The sequence below is a fragment of the Strongylocentrotus purpuratus genome, unplaced genomic scaffold (genome assembly GCF_000002235.5).
Source record: "Strongylocentrotus purpuratus isolate Spur 01 unplaced genomic scaffold, Spur_5.0 spur5_scaffold_14, whole genome shotgun sequence".
Lineage (NCBI taxonomy): Eukaryota > Metazoa > Echinodermata > Echinoidea > Camarodonta > Strongylocentrotidae > Strongylocentrotus > Strongylocentrotus purpuratus.
In genome coordinates this window covers 37631296-37648014 of record NW_022145599.1, presented here as the reverse complement: position 1 = coordinate 37648014, position 16719 = coordinate 37631296, and the positions used below count along the sequence as shown (strand labels likewise).

Here is a 16719-nt window from a genome sequence, read left to right as displayed (position 1 = left end):
GCTACAAAGATAACTGAAATTTAACATTCTCTTCAAATGCTGAACTTTCCAAAATGAAATATTTATACTGAAGTATATGATATATCGAGACGCAATAAAAGGCAAGAAAATGTAAGCTATATTTATCGTGACGAGTTCCTCTAATTATGAAATGAGTCAGAGTCGAAGAGATTGATCAAAAAGCCTTCTGCAAAGATATGAACTTTATCTAATAGTACAAAGAATAAACCATAATGGTCACGATCAGGCGCGGATCCACGGGGGTGGGGGTGGGGGGCGATGGGCCTGCCCCCCTGCCCCCCTCCCCCTACCCCCCCCCCACAATAATTTTTTTTTTATAGCGCTCTGAACCCCCCCCCCCCCCCCCCCCCCCCTCTGAAAGGAACCCCTTTTAGTTGGTTATCTTTCTTTTTTTTTCTTTTTTTTTTCTTCTTAGTTTGTCTTGTATACTGTTTTTCTTTTTACCTTTTCCCCTTCTTTTCTTCCCACTTTCTGGGCTTAGTTATATCCTTTCTTTTCCCATTTTTTTGTTTTAGTACGCGAGTGAAAATAAACGGAACGACTTCTTCACGGACGATATGTATAGGGTCGATAGTCTACGTGCCAGTTATGACTCATATAAATGTTCGGGATTGTCTGGCTTTTCAGTGTGTCTAATAATACTTATTTATAGTAATGATAACAGGTTGTTATACATGCAATTCCGATAATTCTTCTCAGTAGTCTGTTTGGGTCCACAGCTACAGGAACAGACGTTATTTAATGCTCGGAACTTGTTGGAGATCTGTGGCTTTCTTTGCCAACGCCCAGCTGTCTGCAGGCTGCAGTGCCCGATATACTGGAGTAAAGCAACCGGCCCTCCTCCCAGAGAAGACGGTGCGGAACCGTATCGAAATTCTTCCATAGCACTACAAATATTGTGAGAATCCTGTTGAGCTGAGGTCACCACTCAATGAATCGGTCATCTGAACAATTTCAAGAATCCAAGCCAACCTGCCAGTGTCAGCTGTATCTTCTTAGTCACAAGAAGGTAGACAAACGCTCTGAATCTGATTGTTTTTACTTTTTAACTGAATCTGTGAGTGTTAATACTAGGGAAATGTACAAGTAGACTAGACTAGGTCTACGGTACTAAATTTAATAGATCTAGGCCTAGACAGTTAAATAATTGTTGTCAGCATGGTCAGATGGTAGACGGTATCGGTAGAGAGAATAGGCCCTAGACCAAAAACTATAGCTTCATTCTCTGATATGATATGAAATTATGAATGGTCGCTGCCTAATTTTAATTATAGAGACTCAAATTTAGTCTGTAGTAAAGTAGATCTATGATTGAATGATGTGAAATATGAATGATGTGTCCTTGATTTTTCAAAAGTTTCTAGAAAATTTTGTTCAATTATTACAAAATGGATGGCAAAGTTTTTGACAACAAATTGGTGAAAGAGAAAATTTATCATCCAAGAATTCTGGAGATATTGAGATCTCAAAATTTGATGTCGGATCGGCATGCGCTGCAATAACTCCGGGAAGCTCCGACACCGATGGCAAAGGACTCGGAGCTTCAGGTGGTGCATCGAAAAACATTCTAACAGCGGTTGGGTGACATTATCTCAATGTATGCAAAGTTGCAAAGGGAGTAATTAAAATTTTGACTTACTAGGTTGCTCGATTCTTCCATGTTGTTTCGTTGATTCAACCGGCGAAGAGAAAGTACATGTATGCACTAAGTACGCATGCGTGGTCGTGCGTACTTTCTCTTCGTCAGTTGAATCGACGAAACAACATGGAAGAATCGTCGGGTAGGATGAAGAATCACCCCCTTTTCCCATAAAAGACTTCTTCAAATTATAATTTCAAGTTGATGGATAGATGCCCAGAGGAGTCGATCAACCTAGTAAGTCAAAATTGTAATTACTCCCTTTGCATATTTTGAGATAATGTCGCCCAACCCGCTGTTAAATGTTTTTCGATGCACCACCCAAAGCTCCGAGGCCTTTGGCATCGGCGTCGGAGCTTCCCAGAGTTAGTGCTGCAACTGATGAAAAGTCATTTTTAATAACAAGACCTTAGTTCGCACATGGGAGTTTACAGCTGATTTATCACAGATGGCGATCCATCAAATATAAGATAATTGCATAATTTGCAAGGCGAAATATCACCCAATCAGTAGGTATCACTTTTGGTATCGTAAATTTTTATGACATCTGCTCTCGATATGAAGATGCCTAGACCTTTCTTGGTAAGTTCAAGCTTCAAAACTTTTGAAATGGACGCATAAGATAGCAAAATAAGATAAGGCAATGTTTTGTCAAAATTGTTATAATTTCAAACCCATTCCAAAGAAAATTTTGTCTCTGTGTAATTTGAGGTTCTGTCCGCGAATTAAGGTCACGTGCAAACTATGGTCACACCACCATACTTCATACTACGGAAAAGTAAGAAAACTATAATTTTCAACCAAATCATCGAAATGACATGGAAAGTTGGTGACATACAAAGAAAATACCCATGAATAAAGTTCACAATAATGACCACAAACTTAAAAGCTGTGAACTCGGGCATTTAACGAGGATTGTCAAAACAAGGGAATCATTCAAACTGTTTTGAATTACATTTTCAAATGATTAACAAGATCAAAATTATACAGACTTAACTAGTTTTGAAATTAAAAAACACCTTTGAATTCGCTTTTTTAACAGATATTTCTCTGGTACATTTTATATCTCCTGTTTTTCCTATAAAAAAACTGGACTTCTGAGTCTTCTGAAAACTCACTCATGGTGTTTGCGTAGTTTAAGGCATTATGCAGATCTACAAATTGACCAAAAAGCACTTTTTACATCTAGGTACAAAATGCATGCATTTGTCAAAAATAAGTTTCTGGACACACAATTTTAGAACCGAGTCCCTTGTATACTTCAAAGTATTCTTGTTCTCAGTAGAATAAAATATAACTACGGTGATTATAGTAAATGAAAATTGTTTGCGTACCGGTAAACAACTGCAATTTACTTTGTGCGCGCATTTACATGCATGTGAAGCTTGAAGTACCGGGTTACATGAACATTGTAGGTCAACTCGTCAAATGCCTTTGCCTTTCGATGCATATCATTTATAATGCCTATTATATATACGGCCATTAACAGGGTTTTCTGTATTTAGAGGCGTACGCCGTACGGTATTTGGTTATAAATGTGACCATACATCGTACAGATTAGTGAGGGGAGTAGCCTTAAGGGCTAGGTGACATTATGAAATATGATATTGATATCACCCAGCCTTTATTGGTACGCAGGGCCATATGCCTGCATTAAGAGTGATGTTAAGTACTAACAAAACCTAAAATGCATTTGGAATCACTGATTCCCGCACCCGGCAAACCTTGCAAGCTGGTTTGGTGTTTGCTAGTCGACTCTTCTTTCTTCTCATACAAAGCACTTTGAAATCACTCGAAAATTGAACTTCAAATTTGAAAATGTATTACATGTACATGAGTGATAATGTTTTCCTTACCTTCCATGTGTTCCTGGTGATAATGAGCTAACATGTGATTTATGAGAGTTAGCAATTGTGGTTGCAAAAGGGAAATATCCTTTGTTGAATAGTCATCCTTGTAGTAGATGGTTCGTAAAATGATGAAATTGTTTTGATGTGTTTGTGTCATACAGGAAGACTGGTGTGCTGCCTGTGGTTGAGTTAGTCATCCTTCTAAACAAAGCTGTTCCACTTCACCTCAATGGCTACTAAAGGTAATTAACAAGAATATTTAAAAAACGAATATTGATCTTTATGAAATTTGTCTGTGGCTGTACTGTTATCATTCTTATTTATATTCTTATTACCGGTACCTACATTTTCAGTCCTCTAACAAATGTTAACCAGTACATTTGTAACGATGGAAAAAAAAAACATGGATGTTGGGTTTAAACTATTGATTTTTCATCAGAAAAGCTCGTTGAAAAAAGGAAAAAGCTAGAAAAAAATTGTTTTTTAATACAGATTTGTTTTGCAAATCTGTTTTCTATACGATCCTGAAGTTTACATGTTTATGATATGCATTAGAAAATTATTAAAAAAAGAAGAACGGACTTGGGACTCCAACTTGACCTCTGTGAATTAAACTGAAGAAGTTTGAACTTGCCCACTCCTTTTTTCCTGCAATTTTAAGTTTTTAACCCTCCCTCAGCAACATTTATGTTAAGGTTTTAAAGAGGAAAAATTAAGCAAATTTTTTGTCCACCTAGTAAATAACAGTGATCTTAAACGGAGTCGCACAAGTATAACAAGCTTAGAACTGCCGGTAGTCTTATACATGTAGATAATTTACTTGTTCATTCTTACAGGTAAAAAGAAATTTGGAGGAGTCAAATTCAAATTTGATGCCGAAGAGGCTCCTAAGCGGGAGGAGAAAAAGTAAGTATTCAAACTGTCCTAACTTAGCTATTTACCTGTTAAAGACTCGTAGTGGTGGGTTTTCAAGGGAAATTTGAAATCATTTGAGAGTTTACCCCAAAACAGGTGCTGTCAATCACCAAGAATGGACTTCACTTGTACGACCGGCATGTCTTGTGTAATGTCATAGCCTACCGACATGAGAAAATCTCATTATGATATCAAATTCCCCTCACCCTTGATATATGAATGCAGCTTGGAGTATTTTTCCAGTGGTACCACAGGTTGGGTTTGCTGCTTCAGAGACCTTTGCACACACATGCATGTACACTTTAATTCAACCAAATCTGGTGTCAGTGAATTATGATGCGATTCTCATGGACAGTGACTACTAAGTGGCTTTCAAAGAGAGGAAGTCAACCGACTAAATGAACATAGAAGATGAAATCAATGATTGTATGAACATAATTAAGAAATTAAATCAGTGACTTCTTCTTCTTCTTCCATTTTGAGTACATACCTCTTTACAGAGTATTATCGTACTATACTGGGGGTGTGTGCAGGTAGACCACTACACCGGGGTTTCCCCTACTCTTATACGAATAGTGCAGTGGGTTCTTAACGTGCAAAGGAAGTGACTCTTTTGTACACGGGGCCTCCATTTAACATCCTTTCTGAGGGACTGAGTTTTTTCCATTTAACATAGCCTGCATCTATGAACAAGGGGAGGGCACATTAACACACAACGCAGGCTTCAGGCATCCGCCTAGGTGGGATTCGAACCCGGGATCTTTGGTTCGAGAATCGAGAGGCAGACGCTTTACGCCTCCATACTTTTAGTTAAATATGAAATCAATCACTGTATGAACATAATTAAGAAATTAAATTAATGACTGTATGAACATACTTTAGAAATGAAATCAATGACCGTAAACGTATGAACATAGTTTAGAAATAAAACTATTTTAAAATTTCTGTATGAACATGGATTTTTCAGATTGATATGTATTGATTTGGTATTGATATTTATAGAGTTGTTGAATGAATGTTTCATTTGATAGGCCACCAGGTGGGCTGGACAACAAGGCTACACTGACAGTGAATGGGCATGAGTTTCAGGTGTATGCCAGAGATATGATTGTGATTGAGAATCTAGGAAGAGGAGCATATGGCATCGTGGATAAAACTAGACATGAACCTACTGAATCCATCATGGCTGTTAAGGTAAGGCTTTATTTTAAAACACAATCATAATTATCATCATCATCATCATCATCATCATAATCACCATCATCATCATCATCATCATCATAATCAGTCATCATCATCATCATCATCATTATCATCCCCATCCTCATTATCATCATCATCATCATCATCATCATCATCATCATCATCATAATCACCATCATCATCATCATCATCATCATCATCATAATCACCATCATCATCATCATCATCATCATCATCATCATAATCAGTCATCATCATCATAATCACCATCATCATCATCATCATCATAATCAGTCATCATCATCATCATCATTATCATCCCCATCCTCATTATCATCATCATCATCATCATCATCATCATAATCACCATCATCATCATCATCATCATCATCATAATCACCATCATCATCATCATCATCATCATCATCATCATCATAATCAGTCATCATCATCATCATCATTATCATCGTCATCATCAATCATCAGCATCAGTTGTAATATTGTTTTGTTATGCCAATGGCAGTAAATCTTTGAGCTTGATCGAAAGAATAGTTTCATAGTTTCACACACACTTTGACTCACTTTTCAATTTCCCAGTCAATTTGAAAATGTAAATGAGCTGAGTGATTAAGCCGGAAAAAAAAGAAGGAAGAGAATTTGACCTGACTGATTGTTGAGCAGTAGAAGATGCAGTTTCAATGAATGTGATTTCCAGCTTAATCATTCCATGATTTGTATTTCCTTTTGCTGGTTCAAAACAAAAATCTACTTAGGGTTTGCAGTTTCCTTGAAAATTGTGTAAAATATTGGGACAATATTACTTTGATAATTTCGTAATGAAGATCACAATTTCATTTCTGCATACCGATATTCATATGGATTTTGATTATGTCTGATTGATTGTATTTTTATAGAAAATGCGGCCCAGGTAAACAGCACAGAGGATAAAAGGATTTTAATGGACATGGACGTAGCTATGAGGAGTTCAGATTGCGTGTACACAGTAGAGTTCTATGGTGCTCTCTTCCAAGAGGTATAGTAACCAGGTTCACTCTAGATATAGACACATCATTCTTACGATATTGTTTTAAAAAACCAAAATTTTGAAGGGAAATACTTTAGTTGCTCCTAAACGAAGCAGATTGGTGAAAGTTTGAATGAAATTGAACAAACAATGTGATTTGATTTTGGATTTACATTTACATGTCAGAGGTCAAATGTGAAGATTACAAGGTTGGGAATGTGTTAAAAATCCTGAAAGGTTTCTTATTACTGCAATTTTACAAAAATTGAACCAATGTTAACCAAACTCTGCTCAAGTACGTTTGAACATTAAAAGATAAAAAGAAGAGTTGGGTTTGTGAGGTCAGCTGCTAAAAACCTCAAGATCATTGATCAATGAACATATGGACCGACGCATATTGGATACGCAGTCACATTCATCATATTTTTTTTTTTTTTTAAACCCGAACCTGACAGTCTTAAACTGAATAGGCTGGTCTGCAATGGCAATCTCTATACTGTCTTTGTTATAGGATTTAGGCAGGTCAGGAAGATAACAAGAATTGCAACTTTTACACCAGGTGAAAGCTCATGCCATGAATTATTCTCCAATGAAAATAATAGTACCTGTATTCTGTCATGTATTCCATCATGAAAAGTTTTGCTTGCTCTCTTTAAAAAAAGCCTATAATGTTATCTGCTAGGTGCTGTGTGATGAACAGTATCAATGATCCTATAGAATGAGGAGCAAAGAAAGATTAATGTACCAGGGAAGAGGGTAGTGTGAAGTTGTTCCACTATCCCTAGATGGACTATTGTTATATTTGTGTACTTTATAATACTCAATGTTTTCAGAAATATTTAAATCCACTGACAAATTATTAAGAATCCTAGGTTTACAATAAGAACATTTTAGAAGAAAAAGTGCTAATTGAGTCAAAAATAATCTCTGTTCTGTATGGATGGTTTTTGTTCTTTGAAGTGCATATAAATGTTAAAAGATTTTATTATCTACAGAGATCAACCTGAAGGCTATCCTTGGTATTAAGTTGCAATATTGCATTGATGTCCGCTAATGACTGATATATGTCTGCTAATGACTGATATATGTCTGCTAATGACTGATAATTATTTGTTGACAGGGAGATGTATGGATCTGTATGGAAGTCATGGATACATGTCTCGACAAACTCTATAAGAACAAACTCAAACCTCAAAAGATATTTGTTCCTGAAAATATCCTCAGCAGGATATCTTTCTCAGTAAGTACATCAAAATAATACAAAAATAGTGTTTTAATACACCTACTTCACAATGCTTAAATCCCACATTTGATTGCAATTTGGTGCAAGAAATGAAGCTATTTAAATGAAAAGTTCTTTGAATAAGGTCGAGTGGTCATGCCTTGTCATGATTAAATAGGGGGGGGGGGGGCAAATCATGTTATATTTAATTTTTGTATTATCCATCCACTCATGCAAGGTGGAAAAAAAAAAATATTTTGCATTTGAATGATGTATAGTAATCTTTTAAGTGCTCTAAAATGCAAACTTCCAGCATTTCAGCATCCCTCAAATATTTAGTACATGTAGATGCACCATTTCATATGTCTGTAAATCCTGTTTACAATAGGCACCGTATAAATCAAGGGGCAGATGCTTTTATCTATCAAAGGGAGGGGGCCAACTAATTTTGCCCCCTCCCCTGACTTCAAATATATTTAAGTAAAGCTCTAAAATGCAAACTTCCAGCATTTCAGCATCCCTCAAATATTTAGTAGATGCACCATTTCATATGTCTGTAAATCCTGTTTACAATAGGCACCGTATAAATCAAGGGGCAGATGCTTTTATCTATCAAAGGGGGCCAACTAATTTTGCCCCCTCCCCTGACTTCAAATATATTTAAGTAAAGCTGTATCAGACAGAATACATGGGCCTATAATTCACTTTCTGCAGGATGAAATGTTTATAATCCATTCATGATTAGAAAGTTCATTCTATGTGATACGATATATTGATGTATTTGTTTATATGACTATTTTAGATTGTGAGTGCCCTCAAATATCTGCAGACTAGACTGAAAGTGATTCACAGAGATGTGAAACCATCTAACGTACTAGCTAATCACAATGGGAAGATCAAGCTCTGTGACTTTGGTATCAGCGGTCAATTGGTCAACTCTATGGCCAAAACACAAGATGCAGGTAGCAGACAGTATATGGCTGTGAGTAGACCCTCATCAAACTATATATAATGCTCACTGGTCAATGTTGTTTTTTAATTTTTATATTAATATAGATTATAATGGAATGAAGAGGTGAAAATAGGCTTCACATTGAATTTCATGGGAATTATTTATTGATACAGTGTAGGAAGTCATTTGTGCACTTGAGACAAATATAGAGAGAAAGGTAGTCAATTATGATACTATTTGAAATAGTGAATGGTGAGTGATTAGCGTGTTACATTGACACATTTATAAAGGGTGAGTATCTACTCATACATTCCAATACCATCATTAACAGGCCTTTATGTCAACAGAAGACAATTGGATTTAATTAACATTCTAACTTTTTAGAACTACAATGTACATGTACACGTCCCTCGGATATGATCCTAAATGTAGGCCCCATGTAGAGGAGAGTCACCACCTTTGCATGTTAAAAACCAACTGCACTATTTGTATAAGAGTAGGGGGAAACCCCGGTGCATTGGTCCACCTGCATACCCCTCCCAGCCTCCAAGAGACAGATGATGCCCAGTACTGTACAGTACTACAACTGTGATGGTAATCAAACTTATCTTAGAGGGTTGAACTTAAGTAATACAGGTATACTCAAGTATATAGCCTTGTGTATGATGGTAATACAGCAATCTATGAGACAGTGTGTAGTGTAACGTGTGATTGTATTTCTTTATACAGCCAGAGAGGATAGACCCTGACATGAGTGCTAAGGGGTATGATGTCAAATCAGATGTTTGGAGTTTTGGAATCACAATGGTAAGATTTGTTTCTATTTCATAACTTTCTTGGTTTTTATTTTAATGTTAGAACAATTTATCACACAAAGGATATAAGTAACAATGTCATATTTATATGCACAAATAATCATCAGTGCATGATATTGGGAGGTAGTTGTGTTCAAACTTACGGTTGTTCTGTCGAGTAGGACATGCTCTAAATCATCTTACAGTGAATATGGATGGTGGATGGACATTTCACAGTAATTTTTTTCCTAATCATTTTGCAAAGTATAAAACTATGCATCCTTCAATGACTTTTACCTTCTTTTTTTTTCTTTTTTCAGGGGGGGGGGGCTGTTAGTTTGAAGTTTAAAGGTGACCAGTCTCAGTCTGTCTGCAATGTTCTAAAGCATTTGAACCATAAATATCTGACAGTGTCATGGGCTGATTTATATGGGATTTTCCTGGAAGTGACATGGTCTTTCATTGCCAATACATGTATAACCAGTATCATGCAACCACACACCCTGACCAGTGGTTTACAGTGCAGCATTCAGTAATATTCAACATTGGTCGCACATATGTTTTATTTGTCAGATTGAGATAGCTACTAATGCCTACCCATATGAGAGATGGCATGATATGTTTCAGCAGCTCACACAGGTTGTAAAGGGCACTTCTCCAGCACTACCTAAAGAGAAATTCTCAGAAGATATCCAGGATTTCATTAACAAATGGTAAGGCTGCAATGTTTCTGACTTGTGCTCTAGATACAAACCTTTTATCAATATTTTCCCAATGTTTTATTACACTTTTTACACTGGTAGAAGAAAACCTGAAATGGAAATCCAACCCAGATAACAAACTACTCTAGAGGAAAGCAGAACAATCAGAGAAGTAGACTGGTGAAAGTTTGAATGAAATTGGAAAAAATAAATTATAAAGTTATGAACTTTTGAAAGTTATAATCACCATTGGTATGGGCTCTTCAAATTGGCTGAATCGGTAATGTCTCTGTGAAGTAGTGGCGGACAACTTGCCATTTGTTCTAACACACAAAATTACTAAAAAATTCAATTTTTCAAAAAATATGACTTTGTAGTGTCCTTTCTCTTTAGAGGACCTGTAATACGCTATCCATTATCGGAGAGAATGCGCTAAGGAGATATATAAAAAGTTATTTTATTTCTGTACATGACAAACGGGAGATGTGTCCATAACAACACCTTAATCTACCAACCAGACTGCAAATTTGAGATTTGCATAGACTTTGTGATCTCATATTTCAAACATTCATAACTTTGTTATTGTTGATATGATTTATTTCAAACTTTTGCCATTCTGATTCTCTTTATTTTTCTGCTTTCATACAAATGAACTTATTACAAGGGTTGGATTGCCCTTTAATGTCACATGTTTGGTACATTATAAACTCTGTACAGAGAGGCCTGAAAATGTGGGACTATTGCTTGCCAAAGTTTCTTTTAAAGGATACATTGTATACCAAAGATATTGTAAATCTTGATTTGCAATATTTTCAAAGATAGATATTATTCAGTTGTAAATGAATTTGAAAAACTGACAAACATAGGTTACATAGGAAAGCAAAGAAGTTATTTTTTCAGATAAAGTGAATTTTATCGCTGATTTTTTTATACAAAAGTTGATTTTGTTTGTTAAAAATGTTAAATGTCAGGCAGTATTTCATTCAATTCTGCTCTTCTCTTTTTTCTTTTATATCTAGTTTGAAAAAGAACTGCACAGAAAGACCTTCATATACAAGACTATTAGTAAGTGGATCAATATTACATCATAGATCTTTATTTTCAGTCAAAATAGCGGGTAATATACAGTTACCGTATTTGCCGGCGATAAGGCCACACCGCGGCATAGGCCGCACCCCAACTTTGACATTTCAAAATGGGAAAAACAAAAAACAAAAAAACAAAAAACAAACGGACAAAACAAAATAATCATAATTTTCTCTTAAAACACTATTTTTTTTACAAACTGATACCAAATTCATCAATATTCTTATAATTTACCGGAAGTTTAGCTAAAAAAGCGATCGCAGGCAGATTTGGTGTCCGATATACCCCTACCACAATGTATGGTGTAATCCGAAATTGCATGAAATGGAAAAAACAAAATGGCGACTTTGGATGGATGCTTCGCGGCAGGTCCGTTAAACGGTCCCTTCCTTTACTTTTGCAATGCATTGGCACGAACTTAGATCAAGATATATCGGCAAATGTTGTTTTTAGGAAGTTATTTCGTCTTCATGTCAACATTGCAAGATAAAATTGTCGGTAAGATGTTTGAAAATGTCCTGTACCATAGTGGTATAGTTTTTTTACCGTTTCCAGTCCCATATGTGCAAATTCGTGTTGGTTTTGAGTTTCATTTTTAAAATTTTTTTTTTACTCTTTCGTCGTAAAGGCCGCACCCCGACTTTTTGATATTTTCTCTTCCAAAAATACTGCGGCCTTTACGCCGGCAAATATCAGTGAAGAACAAGACAGTACAGTTAACAGAGTGCATGATTCTATTCCAAACCTATCTGCACTAGTTTGGCCAGGAGAGATTAGACCTCCCTGCGTGGTCATTGGCAGGTGGTTATCTCATCAAATCAGCTCTCAATTAACATAAGAAAAAGGGGACCATGGGACCAAAGGGTACGGCTTAGGTATTGTTCGCTATATAGAGGGGCAAGTAGCTACAAGTAGTGCAGTCCCGCTTTAAAGAAAACGATGTAGTTAACATTATTTAGATCAGTTATAAAACATCATTATAGAGTAGTAGTGGAATGATCATTGGATGACTATGTTAGATCAGTGAGGAATATTGGGGAGAGATTGTGAGCTAAGACAGTTTTCTCTCTTCTTTCATGATTTAGAAGAAAAAGTGTCTTCTTGATAATTTCAAGGTTCAGATTATACAAACATAGCTTACTAATAAGTGTACACAATTTGTCACCATACATTGCATTAACCAGGTTGACCATTAACCCCCCCCCCCCCCCCCCCCCCCCCAAAAAAAAAGATATATAAATAAATAAATCACATTGTAGAATATTGAATAATTTAATTTGATGTGTTATATTTGTTTTGTAGGAACAAGAATTCATCAAGCAGTTTAATGTGATGTGTTAAATTTGTTTTGTAGGAACATGAATTCATCAAGCAGCATGCTGACATAGGAGACGACGATGTAGCCAGCTTCATATCTCCTATCATCGGTGATACAAATAGCAGTTAACTCTACCTCATTGCTACTAGCTTTTTATACAGTTGGTAGTCTTATTGTATACAAGCTGCACTTCAAATATGGTTTCATTGTGGATAAGTCATTGCTCTCAAATATATATCAGTATTTGATTTGATATTCACATCTTGTTTCTCATTGAGATTCAACATGTTTGGGTTTGGGCTCCATTGATGCATGTGTTCAAAATATCACTTTTATGACAGAACTACACTAATTCTGTACATTTAAGATGAGCTGTTATTTTGATATATTGTGACCAAGCACCAGAAAACCACCAAACAGTCACCAGATATGACATTTTTAAAAGTTTAGATCTGATTCTAAAAGAGGAGATTTGGATGTTTGTATCCCAATTCAAAATGAGTAGACTATGACCAGTCTTATGGAATGTTACTGTAGAGAAAGAAGTGTTTAAGTGTAGTCTATCCAAGCACTTTGACGACCAATGAGTTATGCAAGGTGACAATTAACCCACTCCTGTCCTGCATTGTGACATCTTACTCTCAGTACCTTCTAGTTACAGGAGATCAGAATGAAACTGGTCAGTAGCCAGAGTCTGTAACAACCTCAAGATCAGACAGACAGAGGTCTACAAAAGCAGCCCAAAATACCACTTTAGATTTCTTAGTGCTTCCAAAGTTTAATACCAGTAGAACAATATAGAAAGGAAACACTGGAAAGCAACATTTGTCCTAAACTAACTGACCAAATATACCTCTATTGATTTCTCACTGAAGATCACACCGTGTGACTTTAAGGTGGTTTTGTGATGCCTGGTCACAATTGGTACGAATGTTTGAAGAAAAATATATAAAAATTAATAAAAGTAAGTAAAAAATAATAGTCACATTCATATAGTGCTTAATACTAGGTTTCTAGGTGCTTTACTTTGTAATTTAGAAACAAATAACATCTAATATGGGGAAGAATACTTTGAATATATGTGTGTGTGTGTGAAGATAGATTGATGGAGGATATTTCTAGTCACAGTCAAGGATAGAGTTGAGTGCATTAATAAATGGTATCAAAATCAATGTGTAAGGAGTCTGTGAAACAACATTAAGGGCATGATACAAAGAGCTGTATCTCTTACATTTAGTTTTGGTGAAGAACAAAGTCCCTTTGAAAAATACCATAGAGCATTTAAAAAACATTGCCAATGAATGGAAAGGAATTGGGGCTTGAAGACAACTCGAGACCAATCACCATGTTAGTGTAAAGTGTTTTGAGTCATATTTTAGAACAGTATAATAAAGCTTATGTTGATCCGGTTTGCAGGAAGATAGGACAATTGTTAAGGTTCAAATGATAATAATAAAGTTTATTGCATAAGTTCTGTGTTAAAAGAACATATACAAGTGCAATGTAATCGAGTCAGTATGGCCTTAGTGTAGAAAGGATTATGATGGACAATCGTACGCTCTCTCTGACTTTGCCCAGAAAAGAAAAAGCGAAAAATTGAAAAGGAGTCCACTTTAAGGTCCATTCTATAACTTCTACTAAAAAGATAGCCAGTCAGGGAGCTGGAAAGTATTGTCAGTTAGACTCGCCTGAATCAGTGTTATCTGTGATTGATTATCCCTTGATTGAAAGGTCTGAATTCACTCTACATGTACATCTGTCTTGTACTCATAATATTTTGAGCACCTCTCCCTTTCCTTTGTTACGAAAATTCCATATATTTCATAAATTTGTCATGTCATTTTTATAGACAGTTGTTACAAAACATGCCCATTAATATACATATATCTATGACAAAGGTATAGTTACATATTTTCTTCAGAAAAAGATTGAGATTTTTTTTTTTTTGTACAGACCAAATGGGAGAGATGCTCAAAAGATAACTCATATTTTATCAACTACTATTCCTAATTTCATTCAAACTTTTTTCTGAACTGGTTCTCTCGTTAAATGCTTTGTACAAGGCCTACTTGATGCCAGAGAGGACTTTTTTATAATGGTGGTGCTTTCAATATTACATGTAGGTACCTTATACAAAACATAGTTCTTATCTTGAATATATCATTGCAATGCAATAGATTATTTTATCATTGTCTCTTATAGGATTGATTTTTTATGATTAATGAAGTATGTCTCTTTATATAGAACTGATTTTATGATATTATGTAATCCAGTGATTGGAAGCTTATAGAAATGATAAGTTTGTGAATAAATGGCTCTGTAGGATCAGAGATGTACATAACACGTATATTTTCTCACAAGATGAATTAGAGATTACTTGATTCTATTTTAGGCTTTTCATGACTCTATGTAGCAATAATTATAAAATATGATGAAAACCACCCAATATGCTGAGGACCTATTTATATGCAAGAATTATGAAGATTTGTTTTGTACATACAGTGGTTGGAGTCTTGGAATTAAATGAAAATGATGACCATGAAACAAACTTAAATCATTTTATTCGTCTCTTTCTTCTGAAAACAGAATCTGTGTGTTTTCTATTGAGACCATCTTAATGCTCAGATTCTCATAATAAAGTACATTCATCAAGATTCTGATTAACATGTAGTGCACGAATCAGGGGTAATTGCGGCTCGTATTGCTTTCTATTAATCAGTACTTTGTCGTGAGATTTCTTAATTACTTATGTCGGCTGATACACTTTACACAGCTACCAAACAATATATTAATATATATTCAAAGTTAGCAAGCAAAGCAAAACGCCTATCTTTACTGTGATCATACAACCATTGTGTTACAATATGTGGGTGACCATCCACTTTACAAAGTCTATGGATGGAAGACTACAATAGCCCAGAACATCATCTTCACTTGGAACCCAATGCACAGCTGTAATTAAAGTTGATTACCAGTTCATGATAAGTTTATTAATAAACAAGTTTCATTGAAAAATAATAGCATACTATCTACTGCAGATAAATGAAAAATGAATACGAATGATATACATTTACATAACCTTGCCACACCCACTGAATTAAGTTTACTTCAATAAATGTGATAATAACCATACACAACATGCAATATCTGTATTGATCACAATATACATAATAACGAATGTAACTTACATTTCAGGTTTCAAAGTGATCAAAACTTCTAATTCTTGGCCTAAATGTGGTCCATTAGCATACATATATACCTCCATTGCACTCATATCCTCCCTGCAAACAACACACAACCTCCCATCTCAAAATCGGAGCGTTATATGCCGTTTATCTTTTTTTAAAATTTGTTATTTATTTCATTTTTTGTTGTTGTGTGTGTTCCCTTACTCTTCTCCCCCCCCCCCCCCCCCCTCTCTATCTCTTTTCCCCTCTTTACCATCCTCCTTCTTTAACTCTTTCCTTTCATTATTATTTATCTACCCTCTCTGTCCATGTAAGGACAGCTTCTGTCTCCTTGTATTCTTACATACTAGTTGCGGTTTCCCCACCCCTCCCCCCCCCCCCCCCTTTCCCTCTCTCTCTCTCTCTTTCCCTCTCTCTTTCCCATTTCTTTTCTGTTTCATCCATCCTGACTGTACTTTTTATCAATGAATAATAGTTTGATTGTAATGTTACCATGTTTTACCTTATGCATTTTTGATCAATTGTCACTGTGTTATTGTTAATTTTCGCAATTCGGCTTTGCTGCAGTGAAAGTATTTTAATAAACCATTGTGAATTGAATTGAATTGAATTGAATCTACTTCTAAACTGTACCATACTTTTCTCACCCAAACAAAGAACACACCTGGTTATAATCAAGAACTCTATTTATGTAAATTATCAGATTACTGCCTGGGTTTAAGACTCCATTATATAGCTACATGTTTTCACTGACTATATGACCAACATGTAATTAGAATAAAAGGAATGCATTCACTGCAATCATC

General features: G+C 35.5%; 1 protein-coding gene across 1 annotated transcript; it reads left to right on the top strand.

Moving 5' to 3' along the window:
- The first annotated feature begins 575 nt into the window (after positions 1-575).
- LOC585817 (dual specificity mitogen-activated protein kinase kinase 6) lies at positions 576-15279 on the top strand. The gene is made up of 11 exons (XM_030984901.1): positions 576-1030; positions 3672-3752; positions 4347-4416; positions 5457-5619; positions 6557-6661; positions 7773-7892; positions 8677-8856; positions 9556-9633; positions 10194-10333; positions 11341-11386; positions 12762-15279. The coding sequence occupies exons 2-11, from the start codon at positions 3740-3742 to the stop codon at positions 12852-12854; spliced, it is 1008 nt and encodes a 335-aa protein (XP_030840761.1). The 5' UTR covers positions 576-1030; positions 3672-3739; the 3' UTR covers positions 12855-15279.
- Positions 15280-16719: the final 1440 nt, after the last annotated feature.

What these genes read in the sequence shown, in the direction of transcription:
- LOC585817 (XM_030984901.1), top strand. An exon ending in GTAGCAGACAGTATATGGCT is followed by an intron (nt 8,857 to 9,555) that starts GTGAGTAGACCC and finishes TTCTTTATACAG; the next exon opens with CCAGAGAGGATAGACCCTGA. An exon ending in CAGGATTTCATTAACAAATG is followed by an intron (nt 10,334 to 11,340) that starts GTAAGGCTGCAA and finishes TTTTATATCTAG; the next exon opens with TTTGAAAAAGAACTGCACAG.